Genomic DNA, 17,207 nt, shown 5'->3' with positions numbered 1-17,207 from the left:
AAATTTAAATATAACTGAATCTCAAAGAAATAACTAACTTAATAAGATATACCAAACACGTTAATAACTAAATCTCACAAAATAAAAAAATTGTAGATTTTGCTAGACATTTTTTCACTATTTTTCCCTTAAAATGACATAACTAATCAGAATAAAACATTTTGATGATATTTTCTTTGATTTAAATGAGTTGAACACATATTTTCTAACTAAAAATGATAGCCTTTAATTTGAAGCATGTAAACTTTAAAGAAGATAAGTAATTAAAATTAGGATTAGGTTAGCACATGCTTGACAATAATTTAAAAAATGGGAGATTCGTAGTATGAAACATGTAGGACCCCATTGGCATGGAGAGATGGTAACAGTTGTAATGGTGACCAGATAAGCATGCAATCTTTTGAAAGAAGGATTCTATCTGTTGTGCACTATCCCTTCACAGTACCTTTCCTTCACTTTCTCAATCTCTTCAACATATATTTATACACTTTCTCTTTTCTCTTTCTTTCATAACACTAATATGTAAAATATCGATATAGATATGAACATCTACAACCTTAATCACATGTGGCTGTGTTTCTTCTACTTTGGCATCTTCATGACTATCTATATATTTAGAGAGAGGAATATGTGATTGTATGTATATCCTTATATTTATTTATCTAAATATAATTTATGTTAGAATTTATAGTTCACATGCATATTATTTAAATGTATTAGAATCATTATTTAATAAGAAAAATTATAAATTAATATGTTAATATTAAGGTTATGATTTTGTGAACGATTTGCTCAAAATTCTCCTTAATAAAAATTTTACAAATAGATCTATCTGATTTGAACATGAACAAATCTTTTAAATCTTTATATTACCCTTTCAATTAAATAATAAAATATTATCTTCGTATATTATCTTCATAAAATAATATATAACTGGAAATAAATAAAATATTAATAAAACTCGTGCAAATCTATTAAAATTAATATAAAAACAGGCTTAACATCACCCTCTACTTCTAAGAAACTTATGTTCCGTAATACTTAGATTACGAAGACTGGAAATAATTTTCTTCCTCACTAATTTGATATTAGCAAGGGATGGAAATAAAGAGAAAAAAAGAGATTATAAAATATAAGAGAAAAAGGAAAGATAAGATAAATAGTTAATACTAAACATGAATGAAATAAAACATTTAATTATGGGTGAACTTTGGATTCGAGAAGCACAGTAAGTGTTGTCATTTTTTTAAACAGTGCAATGTAGTTTCTAATATATTGAGATGCATCATTGATATTAAATCAAACTTTACAACAGAATTTTATAACTCATGTAATTTTACTGATAAAAAGTTATCTAAGAATTTATGGATTAAAAAAAGAAGTAATTAGTGACAATTATATAATATTCTAAAAGTCTCATATTCCTTGAAGTAGTGCATAAAAATGTTTTTCTAATTGACCAGTTTATAAAAATTGAACTGAAAAATAGTTTAGTTTAATTTTTAATAAAAAAATAGTTTTTTATTTAGCTTTTGAACAACTCCAAAGCCCATTCACATAAACGGATTATAGTTGATGGGTAGGTCCAATAAACCACTAATAGTTGGGCCTATCAAAAGTAATAACAACTTTTAAAGTAGGAGTTTTCTTCGAGCATCCACATTTTCCTTCTACACCCCAACATTTTCCAGTTATGCCCAGTATAACCTTACAAGTTCGGTTGGCTTGATTCGGTTCACTTTAGTACGGTTGGATTCGGTCTGGTTCAGTTCATTTTGGTTCGTTTCGTTTTGGTTTTGTTTGGTTTGGTTTGATTCAGTTTGGCTATGTTCGGTTTTGTTTGGTTCGATTCAGTTTAGTTCGGTTCGGTTGGGCTTAGTTAAGCTCGATTGGGTTTGATTTAGTTTGGTTTAGTTCAGTTCGGTTTTGTTTGGTTCAGTTCAGTTTAGTTCAATTTGATTCGGTTTAGTTCGGCTCGATTCGGTTTAGTTCAACTTGGCTTGGTTCGGTTCGATTCACCTCAATTCGGTTTGGTTAAGTTCAGTTCAGCTTGATTTGGTTAGGTTCAGTTGAGTTAGTTCGGTTCAGTTCGACCTAGTTTAACTCAACTTATTTTGGCTCGGCTCGGTTCAGGTCGACTCGGTTCGGGTTGACTCGACTCAACTCAATTTATTTCGGTTGGATTCAACTAAATTTGATTTAATAAGGTTTAGTTTATTATAATTCGTTTTGGCTCGACTTGATTTGGTTAAGTTCAATTGAGTTCTGTTTGCTTCACACTTGACACCATGTGACAACTTTTTATTTTTAAAAAGAAATATAAAAAAAATTAAAAATAATTAAAAAAGTATTTATTTACGTTAAAATAATGTCATTGATTATCTAGGTTCTAGAATCTAACTAAACATGGTTCAGTTGTGGATAAAATTTGTCACTCTGCTTCGTACTCTGTTTCATCAAAACATTATCGATGGCTTTGTCCCTGTTCCAAAACCCCAACTTTCTTAAATCCCAACTCCAATCTCAGCCCCAAATCGCCACGGCTACCACCACCGCACGCTGTGGCTACCTTCGGGTGAGGTGCGGCGGACCGCGATCTCAGCGTGGACCGCTGGTGAAAGGTCGAATCCTGAGCATCGAAGCAATCCAAGCCATCCAAACCCTAAAACGTCTCCACCGAACAAACCCTCCCAACCTCTCCTCCCAACTCTCTAACACCCTCACGCGCCTCCTCAAATCTGACCTCCTCGCCACCCTCCGAGAGCTCCTACGCCAGCGCCACTGCGCCCTCGCCCTCCGTGTCTTCTCCACTCTCCGATCGGAATACGGCGCCGAGTTATCCCTCTATGCCGAGATGGTACAGGCCCTCACCGCCTGTGATATGCACGAAGACGTGGACAGTCTGATCCTCGACCTCGAAGATGAAAATGAAATCAGGTGCGACGATAATAAGGGGCTTGCCAGCTTGATTAAGGCCGTTGTTACTGCTCGGAGGAAAGAATCAACACTCAGGATTTACGACTTGATGAAGAAGAGTGGATATGGAACCGTCGCTGAGCTCGATGAGTACGTGTTTAAGGTTTTGGTTTCTGGTTTCAAGAGTTTCGGGGAAGAGGCTCTTGCTGAAGAACTTCAACAGCATTACAAAATGTCGCTTGCTAAGTCTCAATTCAACACCTTGCGCATTTAGCCAACTTTGTATATATTTTGTTTTTATTTTTTAATACTGTGATTAGGTAGCTGTAGAAGAAAGTCATGGCAAGTGTTAATTCATTCTTTTTGCATGTTTGATTGGAATACACTTTACAGTGTTACTGTAAGTTTGTTCTGAATTTGATCACTTCTGCTTAACTTCACTCGTTTTATGAACATTGTATATTATCAACACATACTAAATAGTTACGACAATTAGCTACTTGGCTTACTAGACAGTTCTAATGTCTTAGAAAGCTATTAAGTATTAATCTTACATAAATCTTAGGATGGAAGTTATATGTTTATGATTTAACAAAGCTGGTAAAAATAGAAGATTTTACTTGGAGTAGTTAGTTTGTCAGCAGAAATTAGGTACTGATATAGTCTATATATACATATTTTGAAACTATGATATGGTAACCTAAAAAGTGTTATGATTTGATAGTCACAATGAGTCTGACAGACTTATAATAGATGTCGCTTATGGTATCAGATTGTTTTCTAGTGTTTAGAGGGAGGAAGCTTCTTGCTAGAGAAAATCCTCTGATTGTTAGGATAAACTGTGGTTGTTGAGGTTTACACTTGAATATATATAATCTAAAAATCATATTATTTCAATAATTTATTTAGAATTCGTGTTGTTAGATTATTGGTCTCATTGCCATGATTGATTAATGATGAGGCATTCCTATTTAAAAATATTGAAAAAGCTAGGCTGGAATTTGGCTTTCCTAGAATTGAACTTTGACCAGTGCTAGAATAGATTTTAATCCAGCTATATCATGTTAAGAAGTAAATTTTAAGTTTAATTTAATCTTATAAAACCGACTTGTAAAGAAAGATTTGCATCCAGTTATATAAATTGGTTTTATCTCTAGATATAGAACTTTTAAACAGTTATTTCACCTGAATTCTTGGAAACAGACCTAGTTTTAGAATTAGAGAGGGACTCTAGTATAAGCATCAAAAGGGTAATTACTTGTTGGTAACTCTTTACAATTTCAATCTTTATACATTTACTTATGAATTGTTTGACAGCTTAAAAGTTACAGGGCAGAGGTCAATTGCAAGATGCTCAAGAGTAAAAGTTTCTGAACTGTTTCAATCTTTACAATTTACCAAATGCTTTCAATGCAATGTTGGTAAAAGTGATTATTTCTGGCTACGTAAGAATTGGTTCTGCTTTAGCCTATGGTGCTCTCTTCAGTTTGACTATTGTGTTCTTGCTTTGTCGTTGAAGGATGGTTTAATGTTGCTATAACATCTGTGGTGGGTTGCCTACTCTGTTTTTTATTACTTTCGTTGTTAATCTCCATTTCAGAACAGTGCTTGTCTTCATGAAAATTCTCTAAAAGGACTTGGTATCTTTCTATGGAAATTCTGATACAGCTGGGTTCGATGCTATTATAAGCAGACACTTGGAAAACTTTATTTTTCTGGATTTTCTGGTATTGCTATGAGCCTAAAAGCTGAGGTGATGATTGTCATTTGCATCTGTTTTGGTAAAAGTTTGAGGTGTGTTGAAATTTGTCATCTTTGAATCGAACAAATTTTCAGATTGTGTAGGATCTTATTCAAACGATATATCATTATTGATAAAATGACAACTTCTTACAAGCAAAATATCCTTCTTAAAGGAAGTAAAATGTCACAGTGAGAATATTAAAAAGTGATCTTAAGCACTTCCAACAAATTACAAAAAATGATATCAATACACTCTCACTGTAATTTCTAATGAATCCCTACTGTGATTTCCGATGTCTTTTTTAAACGAATGCAGAATACTGAAAATTTGGTGAAGAAATATTACAAATATACAAGAAGGAAGGGAGAAAAATATTCAAATAAGAAAAGAATTATGCAAATGAAAAATTTGCCAAAAAATGAATCTAATAAATGAAAAGTAACTCAAATCAGTGAAAAAAAAGTATGGAAAACGATGATAATGGAGGGGAAAATTATTTAATTCAGAAAAAGAGAAAAATAGACAAGAAATATTATATAAAGTAGTAGAAAAAAAAAACCTTGGGATGAACTCTCTATCATAAAATATATGCTTAATATTTTATAAATGATACTTTTTTTTGTTACTTTTATGTCTTACCAAAATTTTGGATATTTTTTTTTTAAAATTGATTAATGTTTAAAATATTTCAATACAATAATTACAATTTTACTAAATTATCTTAAATATATAGTTAGACTAATCTAAATTATTTTGTTATTAGCCACAAACTAATTAGATAAGAAAATTTTTTGTTTAAAAATGCACATGTTATCGTTATCTGTCTAACTACTTAACATTTACAAATAAAAAGGAAAGTCTAAGAATATATTTTTTCTATTTATGGACTAATTTTTCGTTTTTATGTGAAAAACCCTTAAACGAAAAATAATATAAAATCTTATTGTTCTTTTTTTTCATTCCATAAAATATCCCTGATGTAATAGTAATGTGATGTAAAAAAGATAATTAAAAAAAAAGAGAGTGATGGAACCGATAAAGTAGGTGAAAGAATAAATGGTTTTGTAATTAACTAAATAATTCATTATGTTAATTTTTTTATCTTAAAAATCTAACAATATCTTCTTTTCAAGGTTGAATATATAAATGCAACATCTATTAAAATTGAATTTATTAATTTATAACTTTGACTAATAAATGCAATAGTTGCATCTATTAAAATTGAATTTATTACTTTGACTAGTTAATTATAGACGGTATTATGTTCAAATTAAAATTATCGATGTTTATTTTTAGGTGTTGTCAACTTTATTTGAAATGTAATTTATGTCAATTTAGTCTTTTACAAACGAAGTTTAAATACTAAATGTTTAACTGACCAATCAGTTAATGATATGTTATTTATTGAGTGACGTGGACACTTTAAGATATAGTGAGGTAAATTTATGTTTTTTGAAACTTATTTTCTGATATTTAATGACTCCCATTAATATTAGAGATTTTATCGAATTGACACCTAACGTGACATCCATAGCCACCTCAATCTGCGCCTAACAATTTACAGATAAAGAACATAACTCTCAATCCTAGAGACAACCCCAAAACATAGCCATCAACCTCAATCTTAAACGCTTAATGATTAAAAACATAAAATCTCCCAATCGAAAAACCCTAAATCCCCATTTCCAATTTCACAAACAAGATCAGTAAAACCTCAAAAAGAAAACCAAAATTCCTCTGTGCGAAGGAGAACCCTCTACATATAGGGTTGATGCGTGAGCTTGAAGCAGAGAAGAGAAGAATGGTTCCCTTGCCTCCACGCGAACTTCAATTAGAAGAAAGAAAAGCAGAAGAAAACCCTCCCTAGGCAAGAACTTTGCACGAGAGAAAAATGGCGCCCAAGACCAATTCATCCGTGAGAAAGGAAGGGAAAGAAGCTTGAAGCTTATGGGTTTTGCTTATGGTAAATGGAGAAAAGAAGAGACTGGGAAAGAAGCTTATGCCTCCCATTGAAAAGTTAAAATCATAAATGCAAGTGTTATGCCTGAGGTTGAAGATGGAAGATGATGAAGTGGCCAAGATGAAGATGACGATGACGAGAGAGGCAGCCACATCAGATTAAATAGGTTACATCATTTACTTATTGGTGACTTTAACATTGCGTCGTTAACTATTTAAAATGTCGTTTGTCAAAAAGATTAAATTGAACATAAATTACAATAAAAGAGACTGCATTCATCATTCTAAAAAAAATATGACCATTTCAAACAAAATTAACACAAAAATTAGAACCAACGGTATTAAATCTATTTTAAGGATTTTACTATTAATTCACATCATTACACTTTTGAGAAAGGGAGAGATGATTATATTTTTATTCTGATCAAACTAATCTGAATAAAAGAAATAAATAATGGAAAAAAAAAAGTAATCAAGCCAAGAATAAAAAACATGAGTTTTCGATTTAAGTAATCTGCGAAAAGTGAAAAGACGAAAAAGCCCTGTGTGTTTGGGTGAAAGGACGGTGGAGAGTGAAATGAGAGAACAGTGTTTCCCTTGTTTTTTGTTGAATTCAGCTTCCTTCAGCAATGACCAGACCCTTCTGATCTCTCTTTCTCTCTCTAAACTGAGCAACACACTCACATATTAGAGAGAGAAAGAAGCGGTGCATGGAAACACAAAATTCAACCAAACCAATTTCATCATCATCATCATCATCATCACGCAATGACTCTCCCTTCACACGATGCTTGGATTCACACTTCCCATACCCTTCTCCCCACATGGAAATCCCTTTCTCTCTCTCATCAGGTGCTTCTTTCTGTTCATTTCAATCAATTCATTCTTTGAACCCTTAACTGTACCCCTTTTCACGTTTAGGGTTTGCCCATATTCTAGATATTCATTTATATAATCGTAATCCCATGTTCGTTCATTATTGCTTACTGGGTTTATTCTTTTTTATCCAAAACCCTTCTGCTTGTGATAAAAATTACTTTTTTTTTCTTGGGGTGTGGTTTTTTCTGGTTGAAGCTTGAGATAAGCTGAATTTCTCTGAACGTCATGGAGATTAATAGTTTACTGGGATTAAAGTTTGTTTTTATTATCATATTGAAGATTGAGTATGATCAAGTTGCATAGTATGCTTCCTTTTCCCTGTTTTTTTTTTCTTTTTTGCAACAATTGTTTAAGTTATTGGTGTGGTTTTCGGCAGTCAGCAATCCCAATTTCAATATCAAGAGTTAACCAAGTCGATGCTGCACGATTGGACGTTGAAATGTCAGCCATGTTGAAAGAGCAGTTGGTTAAAGTGTTCTCGTTAATGAAGGTACAGTTATGTATGACTTACAGTTGTAAACCATTGTGTGTGGTGTATTTTGTTATCAATTTGGAAATTTGCTTGAACATTTTCAAATTTCTTTTGTTTTTTGGGATTAGCCAGGAATGTTATTTCAGTATGAAGCGGAGCTTGATGCTTTCCTTGAGTTTCTTATTTGGCGGTTCTCAATTTGGGTGGATAAGCCAACCCCAGGCATTGCTCTCATGAACCTGAGGTACAGAGATGAGCGTGCAGTAGAACCAAGAGATAAAGGTACGGAGGTCTGAATCTCATCTTTCTGCAAGGTAGTGTACTGCTATTTAGATAAGCATGTCTACTATGGTGTGAGACGCTTCTGAATTCTAATTGATTATTTGATAAGCTGTAAGCTTTAAACACACGGAATGACCTTTGTGGAAAATCTCCAGCTATTGTTGACGTCACTGACATCATGAATGATAGTTGATAAATGTAGTAGATGATATCCTGTCGACACCTTTGGATAGAAATTTTAGCGCGCAGTTTTTTTCTTTTCAAGTTCTTGTTTATAGTTTTTGTTTATGATTGTTTGTATGGTGCATCATGGTCAATAGCATACTGCTGAAGGTGTTAAATTGTAGTGTTATACCGTTTTGTGAGGTATGTCAATGTGCCTTAAACAAACCAATTACCAAGAGGGAAAGTGTACAAATTTTCTGGTGATCTGTTAGCATTGCATGTATACCTTTATCTGAGTACTGCTCATTCTTGTCCTATGTTCATCGTTCTTTTTAGCTGCTAACTTCTTATTCTTGTTTGGTACATTGCACACAGTTAGAACTGGTTTGGAGGGACCTGGACTCACTGTTGGGCAGAAAATTTGGTATTGTGTTGCCACTGTTGGAGGTCAGTATATATGGGCTCGATTGCAGTCCTTCTCTGCTTTTCGTAGATGGGGTGATACTGAGCAGGTAATTTTTTGCCAACTTGCAAGTCTACAGAACAACGTGAATTTAGTTGAAGTGAGCTCTAGTTTGACTTTCAAATTTTCTGTGTTCCAGAGACCATTGGCACGACGCCTATGGATCTTGATACAACGAATAGAAGGAGTTTATAGAGCTGCTTCATTTGGAAACCTGTTGATATTTCTTTGCACTGGAAGGTGATTTATTTCAACTACCAAACAGTTAACTCAACACCTGTTTCGTTGCTGATAAAGAAAAAACCTCTTTTGTTTCTTCTGTTTGTGTTCTGAAATATATATAGGCAACATATGATGTAGAAATTTTTGTTTATGAGAAATGAGAACAGCAACATTTCATCGGTCAAACTTTTAAAATATTGTACATGTCAAACTTTTAAAATATTGTACATGTCAAACTTTTAAAATATTGTACATGTCAAACTTTTAAAATATTGTACATGTCAAACTTTTAAAATATTGTACATGTCAAACTTTTAAAATATTGTACATGTCAAACTTTTAAAATATTGTACATGTCAAACTTTTAAAATATTGTACATGTCAAACTTTTAAAATATTGTACATGTCAAACTTTTAAAATATTGTACATGAATTTTTTAAGTGCTCATGTATCATGATCACTGATTAACTTTTACAAATAACATAGATAATATTTTATTTTTAGAAAAATGTGCACAACTTTTTTAGTGAACATACATGTATGGTTTTATGTTGGATTTATAGTTCTCACTTTTCACCATAAGAACTGTTTTCATTTGATACACATACAAGGGAAGATCACCTTATACTGGTGTTTAAGTTTAACTATTCTTACTATTAACTTTGTATAAAATATATTTCTCATCTATCAGACTGTTACATGTTACCTAGATTGTTTGTGCCAAGTTTTATAAAATTTTAACTACAATAAGATAATCAGTGATTCTCATTTTCACTTGTTTTAAATGTATATATTATGTAGTTTTGACGTATACGAGAGATTTCAAATAATTTTGGATTAACCTAAAATTTTGCAGTTAATATGTGTGTGTATATAATAGGAATTTTTAACCCAACGGTGAGTTCTAGAATAGCTTGTTTAATAAAAAGTGTTGAATATAGTGTAACAATGAATGCTCATCTTGTGTGAAGGTTCTGTGGGTTCTATAGGATATATATTTGTCTATACGTTTCTGGCATATAATTGGTTTCTTTTAGTTTGACTTGCTATGTAAACTTATCTTCTAGTTGGGCTTTTTTGTAAAGCAGATATCGAAATCTTATTGAAAGAGCCTTACGAGCTAGGCTTGTATATGGGAGCCCAAATATGAATCGTGCTGTTAGCTTTGAATATATGAACAGGCAATTAGTTTGGAATGAATTCTCGGTACTTCTTCCCCTCTTCTTAAGTTTATTGGTACTTAATTTGTGGAATCTTGCGGGTTACATGAGATATTTCATTTATTTACTAGTTGAGACTAATGATTGTGTGCATTTGAATTTCAGTTAGAAAAGAAAGGTTTTTGAATTCTACTGGAGTTGAAAAAAAAGCAGCATATTTTAGCTTTTTAGTCAACTAGAGTTTGAGTTGAATTTTGCTTGACAGAATTTGAAAACGTTGTCAAAGTGTTCAATAGAAACTGAAAGTTGGGTTTGAGTGTTCCAACTGATCCAAACATACCCTATGAAGATTGGCATAGCTGAATGAATGTGATAGGACCCCATAGCCATACATAGGGCCCCTAAATAAGCTCTTTTTGTGTTGTTTCAATTAAGTGTTACAGTCAAACATATGAATAAGCTCTCATTTGATAATAAAGTATTAAATAAGTTCTTAATCAAGCTGTTAACTCAAATGTAGCTCTATTCCAATCACTAAAAATAGTTGTCGCTATGTTGCAACTGGATGTGTTCTTCTGGTTTTGATAACAAGTGAAAATTTGCAAGAATGTTTCACATCCAATTTACAATCCATTGGAGCTAATTCTCTCAGGTTCTCATGGCAGGAAATGTTACTGTTGCTTCTTCCTCTTCTTAATTCATCATCCGTGAAAAATCTTCTTCGACCTTTCTCAAAAGATAAATCATCAAGTTCATCCGAGGATGGCACAGCATGTCCCATTTGCCTGGCCACTCCAACCATCCCTTATGTTGCTCTACCTTGTCAGCACAGGTACATCACTACAGACATGTACTCTCGTCTCAAATTATTATTTTGGCACTACAAACTTCTGTTATAACAATTTGGTAGGATTATAATTGTGGAATGTTCATAGATCCCAACATTTATGTATACATGCTTCTCATGAAAAGAGAATGACTAAACAATTGTTCACATTTTATGGGACAGATATTGTTACTACTGTCTTAGGACACGATGTGCTGCTGCTCCATCATTTAGGTGTTCCAGGTGCAGTGAGCCAGTTGTTGCTATGCAACGGCATAGTGGTGTCTCCACGGAATGATTGGTTGTTACTAAGTAACAAGGAAACAATGTTAGAGTTAGGGAGCATTTGATCAACTTACAGAATTAGTATATAAAAATACTACCTGAAATTGTGGTGGTATTCTTTTCTTCTTACTTTCTATTTCGTTGGTTTCTCCCTTGTATTAGCATTCTCATTTAATTGGGAAAACAGATCAAATTTCTTCATAGCATCACTGTACTCGGTTGAGTGGGAAGCATTCTTTCCCTTGTAGCAGCAATGTATCATTCAGTTACGTCTCATACGTTACTTCTACAAGTTCAACTTCATAGTTGTAACTTCTGTGTGTTGTGATTAGACACCTATAAAAAGGTTACTCTCTTATCAACGTAAAAAGCTAAGCTATTTAAAACAGCCACGATATCTTTTACAGTGTGTTTAATTTTATTATTTAACTTTGTACTACTGAGTTACTAGATGGAAATAAACAGTAAATCTAAACTTAACTGCCACTTTTTTACCTTTTAATTGGTCTTTTATGATATAACTTGGAGAATAAATTTTGTACTGTTAGTAGTAGTTAAGTAAAAATTTTCTTGTTCATGTCAAAACTCAATCACATGCATTAAAAAGTAAAGTTTGGTTGATTGAAAATAGTTTGCTGATACTTCCATTAGTCTTAAACTCTGATCAATCTTAGCTTTTAGTCAATATTCAGTTATTATCATAACTAGATTTTTATAGCAGAATCTTTGGAATTTTAATTTTTTTTAACTTGAGTATAACATTAAATGGGGTAATAAGAATATAATTACACAGTGAAAGTAATGGGAAATCATCTTTGGTCTATGATGTACACATAAGAATGTCTAAAGCTTGTTTTTCAAGTCACCTCAAATAATTGAATTGTGGGATATGAATTGGAGTATACTGCTTTAATATCTTACAGTGCATCTTGCTCATGTCTCATCCTTTTTTTCTCTCACTCTTACAATGTCTGTGATGAATCTTTCATTGAGAAAAAAAAGGGTTAAAAGTTCAATTAATTCGGATTATCTTTTTCAAATAAAGGTTGTGGGTAGAATATTTGACCAGAATGTTTCTTGACACAGAAACCACCCGATGGAGCTTTTGACTTCAAAATTTGCGGTCATAATAAGCAGGACTAAGCTTAAAAATTATTTGTGATAAGAGAGATCAACAACAAAAAAGGGAAAACAAGAAACAAAATCAACAAGGTGTCAAACTCAGTCTCAACCCTTTTTCTTCTTTTCCTTTATCATTTTTGTTGTTTCCGTGCATGATTAAGCAAAAGTTCACATTGATTAAAAAGGGGTTGACAGATATCACTTAGCTTCTGGTCCGTTGGAGAGGCATAAACTTTCTGGTTATTATTGAATATTCTTGAGTGGAAGACCAATGGTCAAAAGGAATCAATCTGATCCAATTCTTATCCCTTCTTCTAATAATCATCCATACATATGACATGTGGTATGTTCAATTCATAACCTTTGTTCAACAGTGTAAAATGCTGTGATGAGCCAAACCTCTTTTTCTTTTCCTTTTACCTTGTATGAGGTTATCATCTTTCCTTTTCATGGATTCTTAATGTGCATAAAAAAAATGTTCTTGCAAAAGATGCACACTAGACCAACTTCCGTATACTATGAGACTCACGTCACTAATAATTTCACACACACTGTTTATAAATGTTCTTACTTACAAAGCTGATTATTACTTTATTAATCATTGGCTCTTATAATCTTTTCATAATTTCTCGATCCATAAGACTTTTTGGATTTCCTGATTTATTAAGAAATACCTGTAAAAAAGATATTTTGATATATTTTGTTTTGGGTATAAGGTCAAATATTCACAGATACACTCTTTCACACTTTTCTTCAAATTAGTTTAGGTCGTCCTGAACATTCTTAGTTTCAATCTTTCTTTGTTTAAGCTCCAAATCGTTCGGATGTACTTGTCAAAAGCATTCCAACACTCAAGTTAGTGATTAATCCGATCGGAAGTAACAGTAAAATTTTAAATTCACAATAAATGTCACTTACCTCCTTACTATACACCTGTATTTATAAGTACTTAAATGAACTTATAATTAACAAAATCGTAATCACAGTTTATCTTCTTAATAAGTAGAATTTACCAATAAACTTGATTAAGAGTTGTCCTTAAGGTCTTGTGATGATGCCGTCCAGTTTCATTGTTATCGTGACCGGTTGTTCGTTGGTTCGTATGACCGATCGATACATCTCTGATTATTAAAGAAGTCCCAACCACCTTATCTGACACCTTATTACGTTTTTACAAGTTTAATTACGGTGCAATTATTCATTAACTAAATACTTGCTTCTGGTTTGGGTGAATCTGTTTATGTTATTACAAGTCAGAGAAAGAAGTATAAACATATATATACACATTATAGGAGCAAAAAACACGTATATACGTACAAGGCCATGTGCTGGTATCGATCTAAAACTTGTTGTTTGGCGTTTGGTAAATGTAATTTTCCTTGTTCTGCATCTCTCACATTCTTTTCCCATTTTTGGATCATAGTGCACAGAGTTCCTGATTTTTTGGTCGGAACTCGCTGAGTGGTGTTTGTCTCAAATTATACCAAAACTATCACATGCAAAAGCTTGTTTAGTGTCAAATTATTTAGGTGACATCACAACACAACGAAGTTAAGTTCCAATAAATGACCAAAAGAACTCAAACAATAAGGAGTAGCATTTTGTCCAAAACCATCATCACAAAAAGTATTCTTCAAATAACATCGATTCTTCAAGTGTGAAATAATTCCTAGTACATGGATATGAAGGTACTGCCATATCTATATGGTTTTCACAAAATCTTGCCTATCAAACAACATAAGCATTGCAAATTGGACCTAGCTAGCTTGCGCATGCTTAGTATCGAACATCATGTCGGCAGAATCCTTAGATCAAATTCACTCATCAGATCAGATTCCTATGTAGCGAAAAGTTGAAAAACCTAAATACTGTTTGTTTTTTTTTGTCTGAAAATTTGATCAAATCTACTGTTTAAAAGAAAGTCTTAATTTAAAAAATAATAATAGAATGACACACTTTTATGTTCATTTAGTATAAAAGTTATAAAAAAATAAATTATTTAAATTTTTTTAAAAAAGAAAAAAATAAAAACTAAAAAAAATAATGAAATCAAATGAATATAAAAATTTGTGTGTTAAAAGTATATTTTTTCAAAAGATAAATATAAATGAAAATTTAATATTAGAATTAAAAATAATTTAGTAAATGTCTCAAATGTTTATAAACATATGCAAATATTGGTGAAGCTTAGGTATTCATCAAAAATAGAATATAATAGGGACAAAAAGGTATAGGCCTTCATGGACGGAGGTTAATTATTGGTTGCCATTGATACACATGGCATATTTTGGAAAAATTTGTAACGTAAATATTATTTTGAGGATTTCAATAATTTAAAAAAAATATATTTTTTATTCAATGCAAAATGAGCTAATTTTAATATCTGTGATTTTTTTCCTTTATATTTGGTCTTTCTAAAATTGAAAAATAGTACTTTTTTTTTATCCTTGTAGTATATTATATGATAATATTCGTATGTGTCACTTAACAAAATAAATGCTATTCGTTTATGTTTAAATGAATATTATGACCAAATATGATCTAAAATTTAAAGACATAAAAATCAGATAAATATTTTAGAGTGATTTCAAATTTTGTACATTTTTTAAAGAAAAAAAAATCGATTTCAAATTTTATAGGAGTAATTTTTTTTATATATAAAACTAAAATCAAAAGTCACTGATTTTTTTAGGATTAATAAATTAAATTTCAATTAAATAAGTCATAAATTATATACGTGGTTTTTGTTAAAAAGATGAAGTCTATACACTTTTTACATTAATTAAATCTCAATTAAACAAATTTGATCAAGCATGTAATATATTTGCATAAAATCTTTATATGAGGTTATATAATCATCAACATTTGATTTACTTAAACTTTATCCTACAAGATCATTAACTATCAAAATCTTCCATTAATGTGATCTTGTACCGTTATTATTTGTCTTAGTAAAACTATTTATATAATGGTTAAAGAATTGAGCATCCATTTCTAGTCATTAAATTAATATATTTAAGCTAAATTATTGAATAATTTGTTAATATTTTTTTAATACTTAAGTAATTCATTATTTTTACTTTAAAAACCACTTGATTGAGAAAATAAAGGATGAAATTGAGAAATTTGATGGTTCAATCAAAATTTATAAATAGAAAAAACAAAAATAATTTTCAGGTAATATATTCTTTCGCTATTTCTCTATTATTAACTTCAAATTTAAATTTAATGTTATAATCATTTCAAATCTTAATTCAAATTTACCACCACTAATGACTTTTGACGCACTACAACCATTCCTATAATAACAATTACATATTATATATTAATTTACAAAATGATTACTGATATTTTTATTGCTAGGGATGGATTTCAGCCAATAATTTTAAAGAGGGCAAAAATATTTAAATAAATAATTTAGAGAATTTTCTATTATTATACCATCTTTATCTTATTGGTAAATACATAATATAAAACAAACACACTTTTTTTAAGCACGGTTAAGGAGTAAATTTTAAGCCTAACTCAATTTCACAAAATTAACTTATAAAGTGAGATTTAGATCCATTTATATATCTAAATTGACCTTATATTTAAGTGACATAGACTTCGAACAACATTACTAGTATTTTAATTTATGAAATATGCATAACAAAATACTCTTTAAATTTTAATTTTTTTGTCAATTTTTTTAAGTTTTTGTCTATTAATTCTTATCAACAATAATTTTTTGTCTATTTAACTGTGTTTAGTAATAATATTTTATTCAAATTGACTTAAATTAGTATTTTAGTATACACGATAAATATTTAATTTTTACAACTAAAATTTATAACGAACTTGCATAAATTATTAAAATTTAAATTTGAAGAAAATACTATTTTTATTTTTAACTGTGAAAAAAAAGTATGTAGTGACATTAGATTTTTTTAATTTTAATCATTATTTTTAGAATACTGAAACCTGCTAGTTGCTCCCTTAAAAAATGAGCAATTATGATATTATACTTTTAAAATATTCATTCCTTTCTCTTCAACTTGATCAAATGAAGATAGGTCAAAATGCATATCAAAACTTGTCACCTGACCTAGACAATTTATTAAAAAGGTCCCACTCTACTTTTTTTTAAAATAAAATATTTATTTAATTAAAGGTGTCACACTTCGAATCTTGAAACAAACCCTAACATAAATCGACTTATTATTATGAACGCATATAATACAAGAAGAAGAAACAAATGTTGTCATGAATTTCTGAAATGAGTTACATGTTCATCCTTTATTTAACTTTAATCGAATTAATTATTAAAATCACTAATTAAAAAGTAAATAAAAACAAGGATAATAAAAAAATTTATCCTTCAGAATAAGTTTTTCTTAAGAAAAACACTAATATTTTTTTTATGTTATATATATATATATGCATATATACTATAGTTAGTTCAATTTAAGGCTACTTTTTTATAAAGTAGGTTTTTAATTCGACAAACTTTAAAGTCTTGCCAATTTTTGTAAAAGATAAATCTGTCTTAGTAAAGCTTTGTTTGTTTGGTAAAATTCAGATTCATATGTCTACCAAATAATTAAGCTTTGATCGAAATATCAAACGAATGATTTTCTGACAATCACCAAATTGATGTAAAGCAAAAAGATTATACATGGTAAAGGAACAATGAATTATAATTTATAATAATTGTTAAGAAGTGGTCTTT

General features: G+C 30.6%; 2 protein-coding genes across 2 annotated transcripts; both read left to right on the top strand.

Moving 5' to 3' along the window:
• The first annotated feature begins 2,410 nt into the window (after positions 1 to 2,410).
• On the top strand, positions 2,411 to 3,320 carry LOC108320521 (protein THYLAKOID ASSEMBLY 8, chloroplastic). Its single transcript, XM_017551962.2, has one exon. It carries the CDS (start codon positions 2,471 to 2,473, stop codon positions 3,188 to 3,190), a length of 720 nt encoding a protein of 239 aa, XP_017407451.1. The 5' UTR covers positions 2,411 to 2,470; the 3' UTR covers positions 3,191 to 3,320.
• Positions 3,321 to 7,209: 3,889 nt separating this feature from the next.
• LOC108320416 (peroxisome biogenesis protein 2) lies at positions 7,210 to 11,650 on the top strand. The gene is made up of 8 exons (XM_017551830.2): positions 7,210 to 7,471; positions 7,875 to 7,988; positions 8,099 to 8,252; positions 8,793 to 8,929; positions 9,020 to 9,120; positions 10,192 to 10,309; positions 10,929 to 11,095; positions 11,273 to 11,650. Exons 1-8 carry the CDS (start codon positions 7,388 to 7,390, stop codon positions 11,385 to 11,387), a joined length of 990 nt encoding a protein of 329 aa, XP_017407319.1. The 5' UTR covers positions 7,210 to 7,387; the 3' UTR covers positions 11,388 to 11,650.
• The last annotated feature ends 5,557 nt before the right edge of the window (positions 11,651 to 17,207 follow it).

Source organism: Vigna angularis, chromosome 9, assembly GCF_016808095.1.
Source record: "Vigna angularis cultivar LongXiaoDou No.4 chromosome 9, ASM1680809v1, whole genome shotgun sequence".
In the NCBI taxonomy this organism is placed as follows: domain Eukaryota; kingdom Viridiplantae; phylum Streptophyta; class Magnoliopsida; order Fabales; family Fabaceae; genus Vigna; species Vigna angularis.
Note: the sequence above shows the minus strand (reverse complement) of the source record. Positions and strands in the feature narration are given on the sequence as shown.